Source organism: Syzygium oleosum, unplaced genomic scaffold (genome assembly GCF_021117445.2).
Source record: "Syzygium oleosum isolate NSW1041296 unplaced genomic scaffold, Sole_v2.1 Sole_v2.13, whole genome shotgun sequence".
Lineage (NCBI taxonomy): Eukaryota > Viridiplantae > Streptophyta > Magnoliopsida > Myrtales > Myrtaceae > Syzygium > Syzygium oleosum.
Window position 1 is genome coordinate 10396274 of NW_026607497.1, and position 17504 is coordinate 10413777.

A 17504-nucleotide genomic window follows, 5' to 3' on the forward strand; every position below is an offset into this window, starting at 1 on the left:
TTGTCTAATCATTAATTTCATATATGTAGTTTGTATGGTAAGGAGCTGTGCAGCTAGCTATTATGTGTGCAATCATGTACTTTGGTTGATGAAGCATGTTTTTTAAACAGCCTTTGACACTGCACATTTGTGTACTTGGAGATGTTAAGAAACATGATTTATATGTATTATGGGCCTCTTTTTTGACAACTTAAGCTTTTGAATGGCAATTGTTTACCATATGACAGTGGACTTTTTTTTTTTTGATCGGAATATGACAGTGTACTTGAAGAGCTTATTAGGTGTAAGGAAAATTCATAGGGATTAGAGCTTTGTACTAGGAGGCACCCTTGATGCTCTTTTATGAATAAGAAGTTTTTTAATTGAAAGGTGTCATCAGGATATTCTCCTGATTCTATCTGATTGTTTCCTCATTTCTTTTTTTGATTTACAGGGAGACAAAAACTTGACCGGCATTACCCACGTGATAGTTGATGAAGTGCATGAGCGGTCATTGTTGGTGAGTTGGTAACAATTTCACAGCCTGTATCGTGTTAATGAGATTGTGTCTGTATGATCTAATATGCTGTTTCTAACGGTTTTCATCTAGGATCCTGAGCATTAACAAACTAACAAAATGGGATCCCCTGTTTCATCTATCCTCATGTTTCTAACGGTTTTCATCTATTAAAGGGTCCCACATCGCTTACCTGTGGGGATTCTATGAACCTTATATTCATGTAGTCTATCCCTCCACCTATTGGCTTAGATTTTTGGATTGGACTTTCTAATATGGTTTCTGAGCCTAGTTTTTCTCTAAGTTTCTTTTGCCTGTGCAGCCCCTGTTTGTGAACTGCACATGTTCCGTATCTGGTTTTGCACATGGTATCCTACATCGCTTGTCTATGGGGTTTCTAAGGGCCTTATATTCATATAGTTTTCCTCTACCTACTAGCTTAAGCTTTTGGGTGAATCTTCTAACACCCTAATTGCAAAATACTCTTGTGTGATTAATTTAAAATCATACGGTGGGGGTTTTTCTTCGTTTCCATCGAGTTGAGTTGAACAGACGTAAACGAAATTCAATCTACTCTTTTTTAATGCCATATTAGTTCAATCCTTTAGAGTGTTCTCGTTACAAGAAGAAGGTGCCGCTGAGGGATCTCTGTGCTGTTGAAAAATCATGGACTGGAAATTTTTGGCAAAAGACCAATTAGTTAAATTCTTATCTTAATACCCTGCAGGCCTGCATTTTATTCTTATTCCTCATTGAAAATCCGCTGTCTAATTAATAAATATGTTCGTATTCTTTAGTCATCATCTGCTTAAGGGGAACCTTTATTTTTTAGAATGATTATGAGATCTTCAAGTCACTGACGTTATCATGCTTGAGAACAAAGAATTTCGATAATAGAAATAATTGATTGGAAGAAAGTTTACATGGAAGGGAGCAAAATAAACGAGTAGATATGGTTGTGGTGAAGCACTAAGCATATGCGGACAAAAGTTATCATCTTGTAGTTAATTGAAGTTAATGATGATGGGGGTTAATTGGATGAATCTAACATTGCGATCTCAAGTTCAAGATTTCTCCATTGTGGGTAAATAATAGAGAAGTAGATGTTCCAAATATTAATGTATTGACACTATTAAACTATCGACATTGCTTGTATATAAGGTCTACAATGGCCTTAAATATACCTGCTCCCTCCACCTAATAGCTTAAATTTTTAGGTTGGATTTGTAACATTCTTTGGAGGGAGGTTTGCTTTATGGTTGTTTTGCATGTGGCTCCCTGTTCTTCTATTCCATGTGTTGTTCTCTGTCCAGTTTGCATGTGATAGGGGGCGGTAAAGTATTCTATATCAACAATGGACTTATATACATGTGATCTCCCTCTACAGAATATCTTAAGCTTAGTGCAGGTGGAGTAATGCATCTGTTCATGATGCAAATCAGGTGTCCTCGCAGAGTTACTAAATTGTTTTGACTTTGTTAGCTATGTTAGGATGCTTGTCCTAACCCAGTTAGAACTCAGCCTAGTAGATTTGGAACTTTATCATTGATCTTGTTTAATTGGTTTCCTTCTATGTGAGTTTCCTTTCTGCTTGGAAGAGGATTGATTGGCCAATCTATTTGTTGTCTGTCAATCCATGCATCTTTCTGTCTATTTTTTTAATCACTCTATTCATATTTGTGACTATAAGTTTTCCTGTCCAATGGTGAATGAGATTTGTAGTACTTTTAGTTGTTCTTTGCACTTAAACTGTATGATCTGATTGTATTCTTTAAGTGCATTCTTCTGAATTTGGAGCTTTGTCATGATGCCTTCCACTCTTCTGAGTCGCTGTGATGGCAGCTTTCATGTTAAATTTCAACCAAAATAGTTGTCAATTTAGGTCATGCTATTGTACATTCTAAGTTTCGGTTCATTTGATTTTTGAGCTTTCCTCCAAAATTAAGGGATACATCTAGATTTCCAAATGCCATTGTCGGCATTGGTGAGGGGTAGAATTACAATCTCCTTTTCTTTCATATAATATCCTATAGTACCTTAGTTTCCTGTCTAAGGCCATATTAAGAGATACATATTTGCAGATTAGTTGGACCTCCCATCAGCTTGTTGCTCTAATGGAGAATGACATGAAGTACTTTAGTGGTTCTTAAGAACAAAGAGTAGTTTGATTAGGCGATTTAAATGGACATTCAATTGTTTCAAACATTTGACAAGAGAAGTGAAATGGACAAATTTGAGTGAGATGAAAGTAAGAAGGGCAATGATCCTTATTTTCTTAAAACACATTCTTTTCTGTTGTTGCATAGTCTTATCTGAATATGCGAAGGCAAGTTTTGGCCTCTTTGACTGGTTCCCTGTACCTAGACATTGCGCATCTGACTAACCAGGCGCATTGATATATACATTGAAGACACCCTTGCATAAGAGGAAGCACGAGAGGTTGAAATATTAAAGATTGGGGTAGTGTGAGTAATAGGAGTTGCCCGTAAAGTTGTGGCCTAACGAGGATGGAATGGGAAATCTTTTATTATGGTGTGAATAGTAAATGAAGTGGGAAAACTTTTCTTATGGTGTGAATAACAAATGACGGGATCACACAGTTAACAAATATGTTTATTTGATCCCCTTTCCTCTGACAATTATGTTAACTTCCTTGTTGTCGAATCTCTGTCTGTGTAACTTTAGCATTTTCTTTGTACTGCTGGAATGAGGGATATGGCCTGGAAAACGTTGACCAGTTTCTTCCCCATGACAGGGTGACTTTCTACTTATTGTCTTGAAGAATCTTCTTGAGAGACAGTCTGCTCACAATGGGCAGGTGCTGAAAGTAATTCTAATGTAAGTTGACCTCTTAAATTGGACAACATCATTCTGAACTAATTCATTTTTGATGATTGACGAGCTTCGGGTAACCCCTAGCATCTGCTTTATTTTCCTTTACCAGGTCCGCAACAGTTGATTCAGCTTTGTTCTCAAGGTACTTTGGTAACTGCCCTGTAATAACAGCACAAGGCCGGACACATCCTGTGAAAACATACTTTCTGGAGGATATACATGAAACACTTGAGTATCGTCTTGCTTCAGATTCTCCAGCTTCTATAAGATGGGAAACATCCTCTAAAGACAAGGTATCCTAGTAGTGAAACGTGCAACTTCTGTGTTGAAATTTTCGACGTTCTGCCCTGAATAAGATCGAGAATGTTTTCTATTAAGAAAGATTAGGTTCAAAAAAGATCACCGAATGCTTTCAAGAAGAAGCTACTTAAGTCTTTCGACTGGAGGGCTTTCGATAGTATTGGAATATGAGCAGCACTATTTCTACCGAATATATTTGCTTTCTGTGTTCACTGAAAAGTTGATTGCATTCGGTATTCAATTGATGGCTACTATCAAACAAACTTTGTTTGTCATTTTCACCATTTAAAGTTTCGTACACTTAGGGTTCTAGTTCTATGTTGGCACCTCCGGTACTTATTAAAGATTTGAAATAATGTTCAAACAATGGCTGTAAAGTGAATGCCCTCTCTGCTAAAAGGTAGACATCTATGGCTAGCTGCATGCCCTCTCCATTTAGAGAGAACAAGCACTAGCTGTAACATATGTTCTGTTTCCGGACAAGGTGAATGCGTTTAGCTGTACATGTTTTGTTATTGTTGAATTTAATGCATTCGAATAATGCACAAGTAAGAATGTGGATAAGCAATTATGGTAGGAAACATGATTACATAGTAATTTTTCTGTCAGAATCCATGGGCTTGATTTTCTTGATCTGCTAAGCTGTGTATATGCATGGCATTGTCGTTCATCATTAGCCAATTATTTAGGCTGCCTGTATGGTTGAACAACAATCATCGGTTTTTATTTTTGCCTGGAAAATAACTTAGTGTTTGAATTTTGTTCTTTCTTTCCTGCATAATTCCTTTTTTCTTTTACCATCTGCTTTTCAAGGATATTGAAAATCTCATTACTGGAATTTCTTCCTTATACATCAACCTACGTTTTGGAAACTTGGGTGTTATCTGTACATCGTGCAGAGTTTTTTTTTTTTTTTTTCCTAATTGTCATGGATCTGCTTTCATTTCAGAGAGGTCATGTGGACAACCATCGAGGGAAGAAGAATCTTGTCTTGTCTGCATGGGGTGATGATTCTCAGCTGTCAGAAGACTGTCTGAATCCATATTATGAGCCAAGTAATTACCAAGCTTATAGCGAGCAAACTCGCTTGAACTTGGTAAATGTTTATAGAATCCACTTATCAATAATGGATTACTTTTCTTACCACTTACTATTATCCAACTTCACAACCTTCTATACAGAGAAAATTAAATGAGGATATCATTGACTATGATCTTCTTGAAGACTTGGTGTGTCATGTTGATGAAACTTGTGGTGAGGGAGCAATACTGATTTTTTTACCCGTAAGTTGCTTCAATAACTGTGGAAACTTGGTTTTGTGATGTTTTCATTTTGAAAAAACTGTAATACTCCTCTTTCACCACATACACAGGGAGTCTATGAAATTCATCAGCTAGTTGATAAGTTGACTGCCTCTTATCGTTTTAGTGGGCCATCATCTGATTGGATTCTTCCTTTACATTCATCTTTGGCACCAAATGACCAAAAGAAACCTTTTTCACAGCCTCCTGCAAATATACGCAAGGTATGCTTCTGTTATAATTTTCCCAGTTCCCGAGATTAAGCACTCTTCTGACTGTGGTACACCTTGATTCTGAGCATAAAATCACTTTTCTTGTTTTTCGAATGGCGATGCACTTGCTAATGGCTTGCTCAATAACAGATATACATGATGAAAAGTAGATATTTGGAGAAGGGAAAAGTTTTCCTGTCTAATCATTTGATTCTGCATCTTACCCATGATATTCCTGTGTAATGAGTAGTTGCAGTACATCAAGTTTTGTAGATTTGTTGATTGAAGCAAGAGATTAAATTGACACTCATTTTTGCCACTGTGAAGATAGAATAGAAAATGCATTAAAGGGGTTGTTAGAATTTTTTCTTTTGACATGTTATCATATATTGGACGTAGTTATCCAAATGGGCATGGAATTCCTGGGAGACAATGACTTATCAGGCAGATGAAATAAGCGAGAAGACCTTGTATGACATTTAAAGTAGGAATTTTATACCATACACCAGCGTTTTTACCCAAGTGGTCTCGAAACTCCACCTCTTTTTCTTTTGTTTTTTTTTCGGGGGGTGGGGGGTTGCGGGTTAATTAGCCTGGACATTTACAGGGCCTTGGTCTTAAGACCACTTGTAAGGAAACGACTCCATTGACAGTGGTTTCTAGATGAATCCATTGAAGTAATAATATCAAAGACTTCTGTTCATGTATTTCCTTATATCTGTCCAAGCGGATTTAAGAAATTTACACATGTTTTTTACAGGAGACATGGCAATATAGATGTTCTGTACCAAAATGACTTGGAAATAAGGATTTTAATTGAGTGAAACTTCTGTAATGAGGTGGAGTTAGAAGGTTAGACAGTAGATGCTGCTTATCATGAAGTTAGATTGGTCCAAAAGTTCCGGAAGAAAAAGGCTGCATATGTGCTTGGCAGATGCCAGGAATACATTTCGCCCTTATTTTCAGAAAAACAAAGAAGTTGTCTTACCATTTGCTTTCTCTGGAAAGAAGGAATCTTAAGTCATTTCTTTTATCATACTTGGAAGAGAATTGTTTCTCATGTTGATGATATATTGGTTATTTTTATGACTTAAGTTCTTCTATCATATTTTCATAGGTCATTGTAGCTACAAATATAGCAGAGACAAGTATAACAATCGATGATGTTGTTTATGTCATTGACAGTGGAAAGCACAAGGAAAATCGGTATAACCCACAAAAGGTTGGTGCTGCACTCCTCTTCTATTATAATTTGCATTGCATTGCAAACATGTAGAGCGTAGTGCAAGATGGTTTACTATTCGTGGCAGATCCTCAATAATGCAGCAGTTGGCATGCTTAGAATACCTTTATTCATATGTGAACACCTGCTATTTTCATAATCTTATTGCTTGAAAATTACCTTTTGTTTGTGGCTCACTTGTCGGTGAAGTAAAATGAGCTTGTAATCTTGTTCTGTAAAGTGTGAATGTTCATATGCTAATCCATCCGTGCACCTTTGTTTGACTAAATTTTATGTAGTCTATGCTTGTAAAAAGTTTTGGGTATAGTTGATACCTAACGGCGCGGGTCACGATAATTGGAGAAACTGTAACTTTTGAGGAGTTTATTGACTTGTTACAGTGGCTTGATTCTTTTTGTATAGAAATTAACTAGCATGGTAGAAGATTGGATATCTCAAGCGAATTCAAAACAGCGGCGAGGAAGAGCTGGGCGTGTGAAACCAGGAACGTGCTTCTGCTTATATACACATCATAGATTTGAGAAGCTAATGCGGCCTTTTCAGGTGTTTACTGTCGAATTAATTTCTGATAGTTTTCTATTTGCTTGGACAGTCAATTCTGTTTGTTTTTTTTGTGTTCACTTGATTGTTTTATGCTGGAAGGCTCCTGAGATGCTTCGAATGCCCTTGGTAGAGTTATGTTTACAGATTAAGCTACTTTCTCTGGGTTACATAAAACCCTTCCTGTTCAAGGTAATTAGTGTTGATTCTCGATCAAGTGTCTTTTTCCTCTTATTTTGTAATGATATTAGTTTACTTTGTTCAATTTTTCTGCTTTGCAGGCCTTAGAACCTCCAAGAGAAGAGGCTATGACTTCAGCAATTTCATTGTTGTATGAGGTACTTAATGACCATCAGGAATATAATTTATTAGTGTTGGTTCTGAATAAACCATAAGGAGAGTTTGTATTTTACCTTAAAACTTGCCAGAAAGATGATGTTAGCAGAATCATTTGATGGGGTATCATACTCATAAAGAGATATTCACTATTATACCATTAATTTGACTTCAGGTATTTTGTAAATTATGGTATCCCTGCAAATTTATTTATTACTTTATTTTTATAGGTTGGTGCATTGGAAGGGAATGAAGAGTTGACTCCTCTCGGATATCATCTTGCAAAACTTCCAGTTGACGTTCTAATAGGGAAGGTTTGAACGAATTCAACACTTATACTCTGTGTGTCCAAGTTTGTACATCGGAAGTACAAATCGTAGCTTTTTTTACTCCAGAGTGTTAACTGAAATGTTAAGCTTGTCCACTTCTTCTCATGTCATGAGAAAAAAAATAGGCATGTCTACTGGTAAGTCTTTATACCAATAGAAAGTAAAATGTGCAAATTTGCCTTACACTGTAAAACTGATCTTATTAGGGGACAAGTACCTTGATTCCTATTTGTTTCAATTTTGTTGATGGATTGAGACATACCCCTAATGGGAAAGTCTTTTATTATCGGGATCTATCTGGCAATGCTTTGGAAGTTATTCTGACAAAATAGAGTGGAACAAAGGAATACAATAATTCAGGAACAATTTCAATCTGATTTACCTTGATCACAGAAGCTGAATTGGTAAAGTGTTCTATTGACTAGATAAACAACGTGAGTGTACAAACACATCATCTCTTTCTAGACCAATTCATTATTGCAGCCTAGGATATGCTTTATCAATGCCCACAGTATATTTCGTTCCACTTTGCAGTTTCTTATAATTATGATCTGTCTCCTCCAAATAGCCTATTTTCTCAAATTTCATATATGGTGAGGTGTTGGCAGGGAGATCCTGACTTTGCTGATGAAGCTTGGTTGTGTCATTTTATATGTTTCATTGGTAACTTTGCTAAAGAATTTTCATTTTTCATTCAAATTCCAGATGATGCTTTATGGTGCAATTTTTGGCTGCTTGTCGCCCATTCTTTCAATATCGGCTTTTTTGAGCTATAAATCCCCATTTGTGTACCCAAAGGATGAGGTTTGTTCCAAATTTCTTTTATATTCTATTTTATGTCTTTGTGCATGAACTTGGGCAAGTCCATGACCACATTGTATTTTCATCTCCAGAAGCACACCGTTGAAAGGGCAAAACTGGCTTTGCTGACTGATAAGACGGATCTAAATGAGGGTGACCGGCAGTCCGACCATCTATTAATGATGGTTGTGTACAAGAAATGGGAAAAAGTTCTTAATGAGGTTTGCTGGCTTTTTCTTTCATTAGGTCTTCAAATAGCTCTCCAAAACCACGACTTATGAATTTCATGATAAGTAGTGGTAATGCCTGTTCAGGACGCTGATTATGGGGTCGTACTGTGTTTTCTCCTTTTATGTTCTCATTTCTTTCTTTCTTTCTTTTATCCCTTTGAATATCTCCTGCATGTAAGTTTGTTTTGTAAGTTGGGATTCGCATGCTCGATGGTGCCAAGGAGACTTTATTTTCCAGTTACTTTTCGTTTTTTGCAATTTCCCTTTGTTTTGCAAATTGAAATTCGGTAAATGAAGGAATTCTCTGCTGTTAATATAATACATGTAGTTTTCAAACACAACCATGTCTATCCAAAGCATGCTCTTCAATACTTGTACCAATGTTGTTTCTGCAGAAAGGAGTCAAAGCTGCTCAACAGTTTTGCAATTCATACTTTTTGAGCAGTCCAGTTATGTTCATGATAAGGTGAATGTCTTCTTAACTTTTCATGTTGGTAGTAAGCCAACCGGTCCAACACCTACTTTTCTTTTTTCGCGTCTGATTTTCTGATGGAGGTACTAATCTGTAGGGACATGAGAGTACAGTTTGGAACTCTGCTAGCAGATATTGGGCTTATCAGTTTTCCCAAGAATTACCAGGTGGATGTTCTACCTGCAGTTAATGCACTAGCCGATCTGTATATTATACATTATCTTCATTAAACTATTGCGCATTTTAAAGTAAGTTGGAGTACATTATTTACAAACTAGGATGCTAATATGAGATGTTCAATGATCGATATTTTTACATTATCGGGTAGCTGTAAGCATTGTTATCCTTACATTCTAAAGCAGCTGTAACCGTTGTTTCATAATACAACCATTTTACATTAAATTAATGTTATCATAGGTGATTTTATAGATCAGATTTAATGCTATAGTGAAGTTAGAAATTGTTTATCAGAAATATCACCATTTTCGCAATATTTCCATTTTTCTCTTAGGCTCCGTTCGTTTGGCGGAAAATATTCTCCTTTTGGAAAATATTTTCCCGGAAGTCATTTTCCTGGAAAATGTTTTCCCGGAACATAATTTTCCGGTGTTCGGCGACCAATATGAAAAAGTTTCGGAAAATATTTTTCGCCGGCGGCGTCCGCGGTCGGCGGCGGCGGCGGCGGCGGCAGCGTGGCGCCCGGCGGCTCGGCGGCGCAGCGCGCTGCGGCGCGGCGACCGGCAGCCAACGTCCGGCGTCCGGCGGCGGCCGGCGACCGGCGGCCAACGTCCGGCGTCCGCGGCGGCGGCGCGGCGACCAGCGGCAGTGGCGGCGGCCAGCGACCTTAGTGAAGAAGAAGAAGAAGAAGCTCCGGAAAATGATTTCCGCTTTTGAAGAAGCGGAAGTCATTTTCCGTAGACTTGGGCTATTTTGTGAGGGGGGAAGGAAAATATTTTCCCACGGAAAACGTTTTCCGCCCCCCGAACACCGGAAAACCCGGAGAATATTTTCCGGGAGAATATTTTCCGCCAAACGAACGGAGCCTTATTAAAAAAATATTACAGCTACCACAAAATTGATACATGACTTATGCTATGGTTGCTTGGACCATATCATGTAACTGTAGAGAATCATCTTTAGTCCTTTACTTAACAATTTCTCTTGGTGATATAATTAAAGAATCATAATTGACACCTAGCTACTCAAAATAACAGAAAATGTTTAATTTTGTTTCTTTGTTAATCTTGGTAAAGGAGTAAATACAGCAACGACAGAATTGGTCAAGGTATTTAGTTTGGAGAATGTCATGTATCTGTAGAGAATTATATTTAGTCCTTTACTTATTTATTTCTCTTTGTGATTAAATGAAAGAGTATATAATTGACTCTAAGATATCCAAAATATTAAGTTTTGAACAGAAGTCTATCTCTCAAATGGTGTCACCTATGGATAATGGGTTGTTTTTATATGCAGCAGATCACTTTATCATCAGTGTGCTCAATGACAAATCAGATCTTAGAAGAAAAATAGTGCAAATAGCATGAAGATTTACTTTCTTAATTCGAAATTCAAACTATAATTTTTCTTATGCCAAAAGCATAACTTTTTTACTGAAATGAAATGGGACATTGGAGCTCACGTTAGTTTCTAGTGTAATCTTATTATTCTTCTCATCCAACAATGGGAGTCCAGATAAAAACCAATGCAAAAGATTAAAAAAAGGAAGGGCACGCATGCATGCGCAATATGTCCTTTAAGATGGATTGTGGATCCAGTGAGGTGGATAGACTTGAAGGACATATGGATGGGCAGATCATCCAACCACAAAAAATTAGGGCAACCCCCCCCAAAAAAAAAAAAAAAAAAACACCCACCAATTAAATCTGACCTGGCTGGATTTGTTGTGTCCTTCCCTCACCACTTTCCCTGTGTCTCATTGGCTAGGTTCACGTAGGATTTTCTTGCCAGAAAATGTACATCGTCTTCCACTATTAAGGGTTTTTTACTCGTTTAACCTGTGGTTTCCCTTAGGAGAATTTTCATATATAGTCCTAACTTACTACTATATCGGAACTTGTTCATTATAAGTCTTATGGTGTACTCACGGTGAATTTAGCTTCAAGTCTTTTATACATTAGGTGGTAAAAGGTGCATTATATCATAATGAAGGAACCATCTTTATATAAGTTCTAACAGTGACATGATTATGTGGCTCAGGTTATGCAAAGAAAGAAGGAAAATCTTGACAGTTGGCTTTCTGATTTATCACAACCTTTCAATAGGCACTCGCATCATTCGTCAGTTGTAAAGGTAAGAAAAATATTTCTTTCAGTTGAATTTGGCATGCAATTTCAGTTCTAGTTATAATTTCAAATTGAGGCCGATTGAACTGGTTTGACATGTATTCCACTGTTGATTACACCATATACTAGTAAATGCACCTTAAGCAGCAATCAATGGTTGAGTGACAAAAAGATTTTTCCTCAAAAGCTTTGACTCCTTTTTCCTATCGTCAAATTTCATTATCTTTTTTCTTCTCAATTTTCTTTTTTCAGATCATACATAGTCAAAATCATCACGTTCTGACAATCTACGTTACATTTAAGCAATACTCCTTGTTGAATACTGCAACTCTTTGTTTTTCTCTCACTCATGTCTAAGTCTCTTCTTTTCAAAATTCAAGTTTCAACCTAGTAAATCTCTCACCTTGCGCCAGCAATGGACCAATTCATGACTAGTGTTGGATGGAAGAAGCTCTACAATCATTGAAATCAATGAAGAGGGGCCCTGACAACATTTTTTAAGTCATGGAGCCACTTTAAGTGGGTTATAATGGTTGAATTACTCAACCAGACAGGAATTACTTCTGGCTGCCAGTTGAATTGGCCGGTCTAGTCTAGTTTACAAAAGAATGATTCCAGTTAGGATCGTCTGTCTTCATTGGGACCAAATGTTCTGATGACAGCACAATCATAAGATCAAGCTAACTAATTGCTAGAAGTGAAATATCATCCCACCTAGTTTGGCCGCTAATTATAGGAAGTTGAGGTTAAATATATACCTAGCTTTCCATTAGAAGTCAAGCACAACAGTCATGGTTTTGAATATCTCAGTGAGGCTAGATAACGTGAAAGAAAGGAACTTGGAGCATTATTGCCTGCAAGTTGATCAAATTCGCCATACATTTCACTATGCATAATGTGGATTTATCTGAAGTCAAATTCATATAGCTAGGATTTAAGTCTCTCATCCATAAGTACTTTTGACATATCAATCAAGAGAAATGTAAAAGAGTAAAGTAAACGTGGTTTTTAATCCAACTTCTTTAGAGACAACACTGATCAGTGCCAATCTTCTTCAGAACCTCTAACACAATAAAATTTTACAGTGTTGGGCACTTAATTTAACGTTAGTAAAGTTTTAGAACTGTAGAGAAGTAGGGAGGAACCATCCCCTTGAGTAGAACATATGAAAACCATCCCACCGACCAGTTGGAGCAACATCAAAAGAAATAAAGGGCTGTTCACCAAGCTGAAGATTAGGGATGGTTCATCCATGGTTTAATTAATGACTTGACTGCTAGAGACATGGTGATGCACAGAACATCTCCTTGACAGATGAGCTTCATGTTTACTTTGACATTGAGAGAAATAATGTATGTCAATGCTTGAATAAGTGTAGACCTTGATTTCAATAACCATGTTTCAGTTAGATGCCAGTGTTAAGCTGCCTTGTGTTGATTATGCTGTTTCCATATTCCTTAAGCTTTGTCAAAACTCTTTGCGCCTATGCTTTTTATACCTAGTTAATGCTCATCATGAAAATGTGGCTGCTCACATTGGCGGATTCATGCAACCTTCTTATTTGAATGAAATTCCATTTTGAGAGATGAATGCAACGTACCTCTTTCTTGGAAGAAGGAAGAACATTTGGAATCATTAAGTCAACATTTTTCTTTATGTTGGTATTATATCAATTTGTGTTCAAGTGGTTGAATGGGTTGAAGTAACAGTTGGCTCTTTTTTTATTATTATGTTGGAGACATTTTTATACGAGTTCGGTTTTCCGGTTCATATGTTACATTGAAAGCTTTTTATTATTCACAGACTCTAGACCATATGTTTTTCAGTCTGATGATATCATGGTACTTTATTAATTTATGTTATCTTTGTAGGCAATTCTATGTGCAGGTCTGTACCCCAATGTGGCAGCCACCGAGGTAGGAATGGCTGGGGCAGCTCTCAGCAATCTTAAACAGTCGGCTGGTCTGTCGTCCAAGGGTAGTCTAGCCTGGTATGATGGAAGAAGGGAAGTTTACATACATCATACGTCCATCAACAGTAGCCTTAGATCATTTCAGTACCCATTTCTGGTCTTTCTTGAGAAGGTTTGTGAAGTTCTAGCTAATTAATTGCATCGATGTTTTCTTAATCTTCTACTTTTGTATTTGTTCCCCAAATTATACAAATCTTTTCCAAGCTCAGCTCTATGACTTGTTGATACCATTTTTTTCTTTCTTCTGACCTCCGCCTCTTAGTCTTATTGTCAACCTTTTCCCTGTTTTTTCTCCCCTGGCTATTCTCTATTATCGTTAAGCCATTAAAATTAGGATCATAAGAAACATTAGCTCATTCTTTTTCTATATTGATATGAATTATTGGATAACTGGCGAGGTTTGGTCATGAAACACTGAACATTCATTATCTTCAATGGGAGATGTACACATGATCTAGTTCAGTCCATGTCGAAAAAGGGGTTCAAGAGGGGGTCACAGTAAGGAAATCGTAATTGTTAAAATCTTTATTGGGAAAGGCTGGTAGAAAGAGCTCAAAAAGTTGCCTCCAACCTCGAAATGCACTAAGTTCCTGATCTACATGCATACTTCGGTGAGGAAGACTGCAAATTTTTTTGGGCACGCTGATCTAGCTAGAATTTAGTATTATTGGTCAGATAAATAGTTATATATTAACTCTAAGGAATTCAATTTGTCTAGCAGTACTTTCTGGCAGCACATAATCTGATACCTAAATTAGGTCCTGGAGTTTTAGATGTCACAAGACTCAGTTTCTGTGTTGGCAATGCTCAGGTTTGCCATAAACCTTATAGAATAACAGTGTCATGATGGACAGTTTGCTCAGTTTGTTTCTCTGGTTAGTGCGTAAAGCTTTTATATGTCTAATAAGCGTAAGCTGATATAGAGTGCTCTTTCTTGAATTGAGAATGATAGATCCAACTTTTGAAACCTGGAGTTTATCTGGGTTTTCCTTATAATCGGGTCAAGTAATTCACACATTCATGGTAAAGCACGTATTCTTGAAGAGTGTAGGGAGGTCAGTACTTTTGTAGATATGAAATTAGTTCTGTGACAACCAGTTCGTTTCACAAGTGGTATACATGTCTAAACTTTTGTTTGAGCTCTAGAACACTGTAGGCAGTGAGATATGCTTTATGGGTCACGTCAAGCTGACACTTTTGCCTTGTTGAACTCCAATTCTGTATAGAAGAAATAAATATTCGGTGCCTTCTTGTTATTAGCTAATTTGATGACTACAATGTCATTTTTCAGGTAGAAACCGGCAAGGTATTTCTGCGGGATACGACCATTGTTTCGCCTTACTCGATTTTGCTTTTTGGGGGATCCATTGATATTCAGCATAAGGTAGTCTTCTTGTTGAATTTCTCTCTGAATATATGCATGTATTTGTAAACTAGGAAGCAGGAAATACATCAGAATCTCCCCTCTCCATTTTCTTTCAGAAAGAAGACACATAAAAGATCTGGTTAATAATGACAGTAACCCACTTTTAGTTCACCAGGATTCAGTAGTGATAAGATGAACCAAGAGGAGATAGTGTGTCCATGTTGATGGGTGCATGTGCGCCTGTAATCAATGTCCTATGTCTCCTAGAATAGCAAAATTACACTCGTTGAACATGCCTGATGGATTTTTACTGTTTTGTAAAAATGTTGTCCATGGTAACTTTTGGGATTGACTTGTAGTATTCCGTGATGTAACTTTTCATGTGAAAAACTCATACAGTTCCAACCTGTCGAGAATTTCTCCATTTTTCGGTAATTTTTCTTCACGTTAAGTGCTTGTGATGCTTGGTTGTTTCAGTCCGGAGTCCTTATCATCGATGGATGGTTGAAACTGATGGCACCGGCTCAAACAGCTGTCATATTCAAGGAACTTCGATTGATGCTTCATTCTGTGTTGAAGTTGCTGATCAGAAATCCCAAGGTACTGCTGTTTGCTTCCCTTTCATCTGAAATTATGGAGTACTTTGAAGTTGATGTATATGTCTATTAAGATTAGTACTCATTTGATGTCATCTGATCTGATTGAGTGAATTCTTTAATTTCAATTTAAGTCACCACTTTCCAAGTCATTACCTTCACTGCCTTTGAAGGAGTTTATCTTTGTGGAATGTTCACTTATGCTTCTAAATTGGTGAAGTCTATCCAAAATTCTCATGTTTCAAAGCATGCTCAAACAAGATTTAGTGAGTTCCAAAATAAATAATGAGGTATCAACTGAAAAAGTAAGCAACTGGATACCACACTACTTAAGTACAATTGATAATAGTAATTCCGTAGTTTGCCACAAACCTCTCTCTTTTTTTTTTTTTGGTCGAATACAAACCTCTTTTTTCTCGGGGCAATAATGCCAAAGATGGAATTATTGCTTATTCCTTTTTACTCATTGCTTAGTCCTTTTCCTCAACAATCTGATAAGCTCATCATTATTCTTAAACGCAAGAGTTCAGTGTGAAGTTGTAGGCCAGACCATACGGATGCATCGACTTTTTCAACTCTTTAGCTCATTTTAGGAGATAGCCTATATAGACCAGGGCTTTGATTCAAATTGAGTTTTGTCTGAATTTGGAAGCTTATCCTGCTGCTGACCGTGACAAAGTGGACGTCATTTGCCTTGTATAGCATCAACCACTTTACTGTTCATATGATGTATTCAGATTGGCTGTTACACAGTTAAATCATTGCACAAGAAACCTGTGCAATGATGTCCGCAGCAAAATTTGGACAGCACTCATTTTTGGTCTATTGCACCAAAAGTCGGAAGAAATGACCTTTATTGCTTTCTTTAAAGCTGAATACGTTTCACTAGAGATATGGACATACGAGCATCATACATTTTCTTCACGTGAATTGCAAGAATTAGTTGCAAGCATATACATATTTTGTGCTCAGAATCTACTATGCAGTTTCGTTAGATGTGCATAGATGCAGATTGTAGAGTATCCTTCTGATCTATACTTCTTTATTCTTGCACTTGGTCATACACATCGTGCTGATGCAGTTCTATGTTTTTCAGGATACGTCTGCTAGCAATGAAGTCGTCAGCTCCATCATTCATTTGTTGCTACAGGAGCAAACGCCTGTAAACTGAAACTTTGAAATGGCATCTCAGCAGTCTTCTCCTGTTCACAATTGGGCATATTATATGCCAAAATGTCAGTTCCAACCTGTAGTGTGATGTTCACGATTATGATTCTTGACGATGTTGCTACTTGCCTGTGGCTTCCTGACATTATGATCCGTGCAGTTTGGAGGTTGATGCATCTGATGTAAGCATATCATTGGAGCTCGATGTTGAGGGCGAAGTTAAGGTTTCCATGTCGTTTTTCAAGCATGTGAAGTGAAGATGTGTCTCCCCAAGCACACTCACCACAGATGTGATTGTGCACATAATACCATGAGCCTACAGTACGATGCCTACGCGGCTACAAATTACAGGACTCTAGTCTTTTGTAGATCTGAATGTAACCAATATGTTATCGCCGGCATGATTGGTCTAATAGGCTTCGCTTTTTTTTCCTTTGTTGAAGGTGAGGCTGTAGGAATAAATCAGAGTTCTAAGAAAAATGTTGGTATTTCTAAAGTATCTGTGCATGCTATATCGCTATATCAGTCAATTGAAGTGTTAAGGTTATATCAATCTTCGAAGAAAGTCTTTCTTTTTTGATTTTCTTTATTTGAATTCGTTTTTATTATCATCCAATAAAATTCTTGTCCTTATGAAATAGCAGCTAAATATTCTATTGAAGAGTTTTCAATATAGTCCTAACATAACATGATTTGGAACCGAAAATATGGTAAACATTGCACGGTTTCAGCTCATAAATTACCAAAGTCAATATGCATTACGCACCCGTGATTGTCATTGAGAAGAGAGCCGCTATTTCCGCCATAGCGTGGCCTCTTTCGACCATTTTGATGCCTTGGAATTTTTCTTCAATTGCTCTTTTCTTTACTCGATCCAGCGATTGATGATTTGTATGAAATCCACGATGCGATGCAATGCCACATGCATTAAATTCTTTGGTGTTAGTCATGACCTATAGTATTACAGAAAGTATTTTACGTTTGAAGGATTCTAAATACCGTAAA

General features: G+C 37.1%; 1 protein-coding gene across 5 annotated transcripts in view; it reads left to right on the top strand.

Annotated features, from left to right (window-relative positions):
• Positions 1-17052, top strand: part of LOC115687976 (DExH-box ATP-dependent RNA helicase DExH7, chloroplastic) — a 30204-nt gene extending 13152 nt beyond the window's left edge. For 4 of the 5 annotated variants that reach the window (XM_056317180.1, XM_056317181.1, XM_056317183.1 and 1 more), the window contains 20 exons: positions 434-499; positions 3252-3334; positions 3441-3624; positions 4581-4727; positions 4813-4914; positions 5004-5156; positions 6262-6366; positions 6790-6930; positions 7030-7119; positions 7209-7265; positions 7494-7577; positions 8298-8396; positions 8486-8614; positions 9019-9089; positions 9193-9262; positions 11313-11405; positions 13270-13482; positions 14662-14754; positions 15214-15336; positions 16429-17052. In XM_056317180.1, coding sequence (XP_056173155.1) covers positions 434-499; positions 3252-3334; positions 3441-3624; positions 4581-4727; positions 4813-4914; positions 5004-5156; positions 6262-6366; positions 6790-6930; positions 7030-7119; positions 7209-7265; positions 7494-7577; positions 8298-8396; positions 8486-8614; positions 9019-9089; positions 9193-9262; positions 11313-11405; positions 13270-13482; positions 14662-14754; positions 15214-15336; positions 16429-16503 — 2178 coding nt within the window. In that variant the 3' untranslated portion in view covers positions 16504-17052. The remainder of the gene's footprint in view (positions 1-433; positions 500-3251; positions 3335-3440; positions 3625-4580; positions 4728-4812; positions 4915-5003; positions 5157-6261; positions 6367-6789; positions 6931-7029; positions 7120-7208; positions 7266-7493; positions 7578-8297; positions 8397-8485; positions 8615-9018; positions 9090-9192; positions 9263-11312; positions 11406-13269; positions 13483-14661; positions 14755-15213; positions 15337-16428) is intronic. The other variant, XR_008817785.1, reaches the window with a different exon arrangement.
• Positions 17053-17504: the final 452 nt, after the last annotated feature.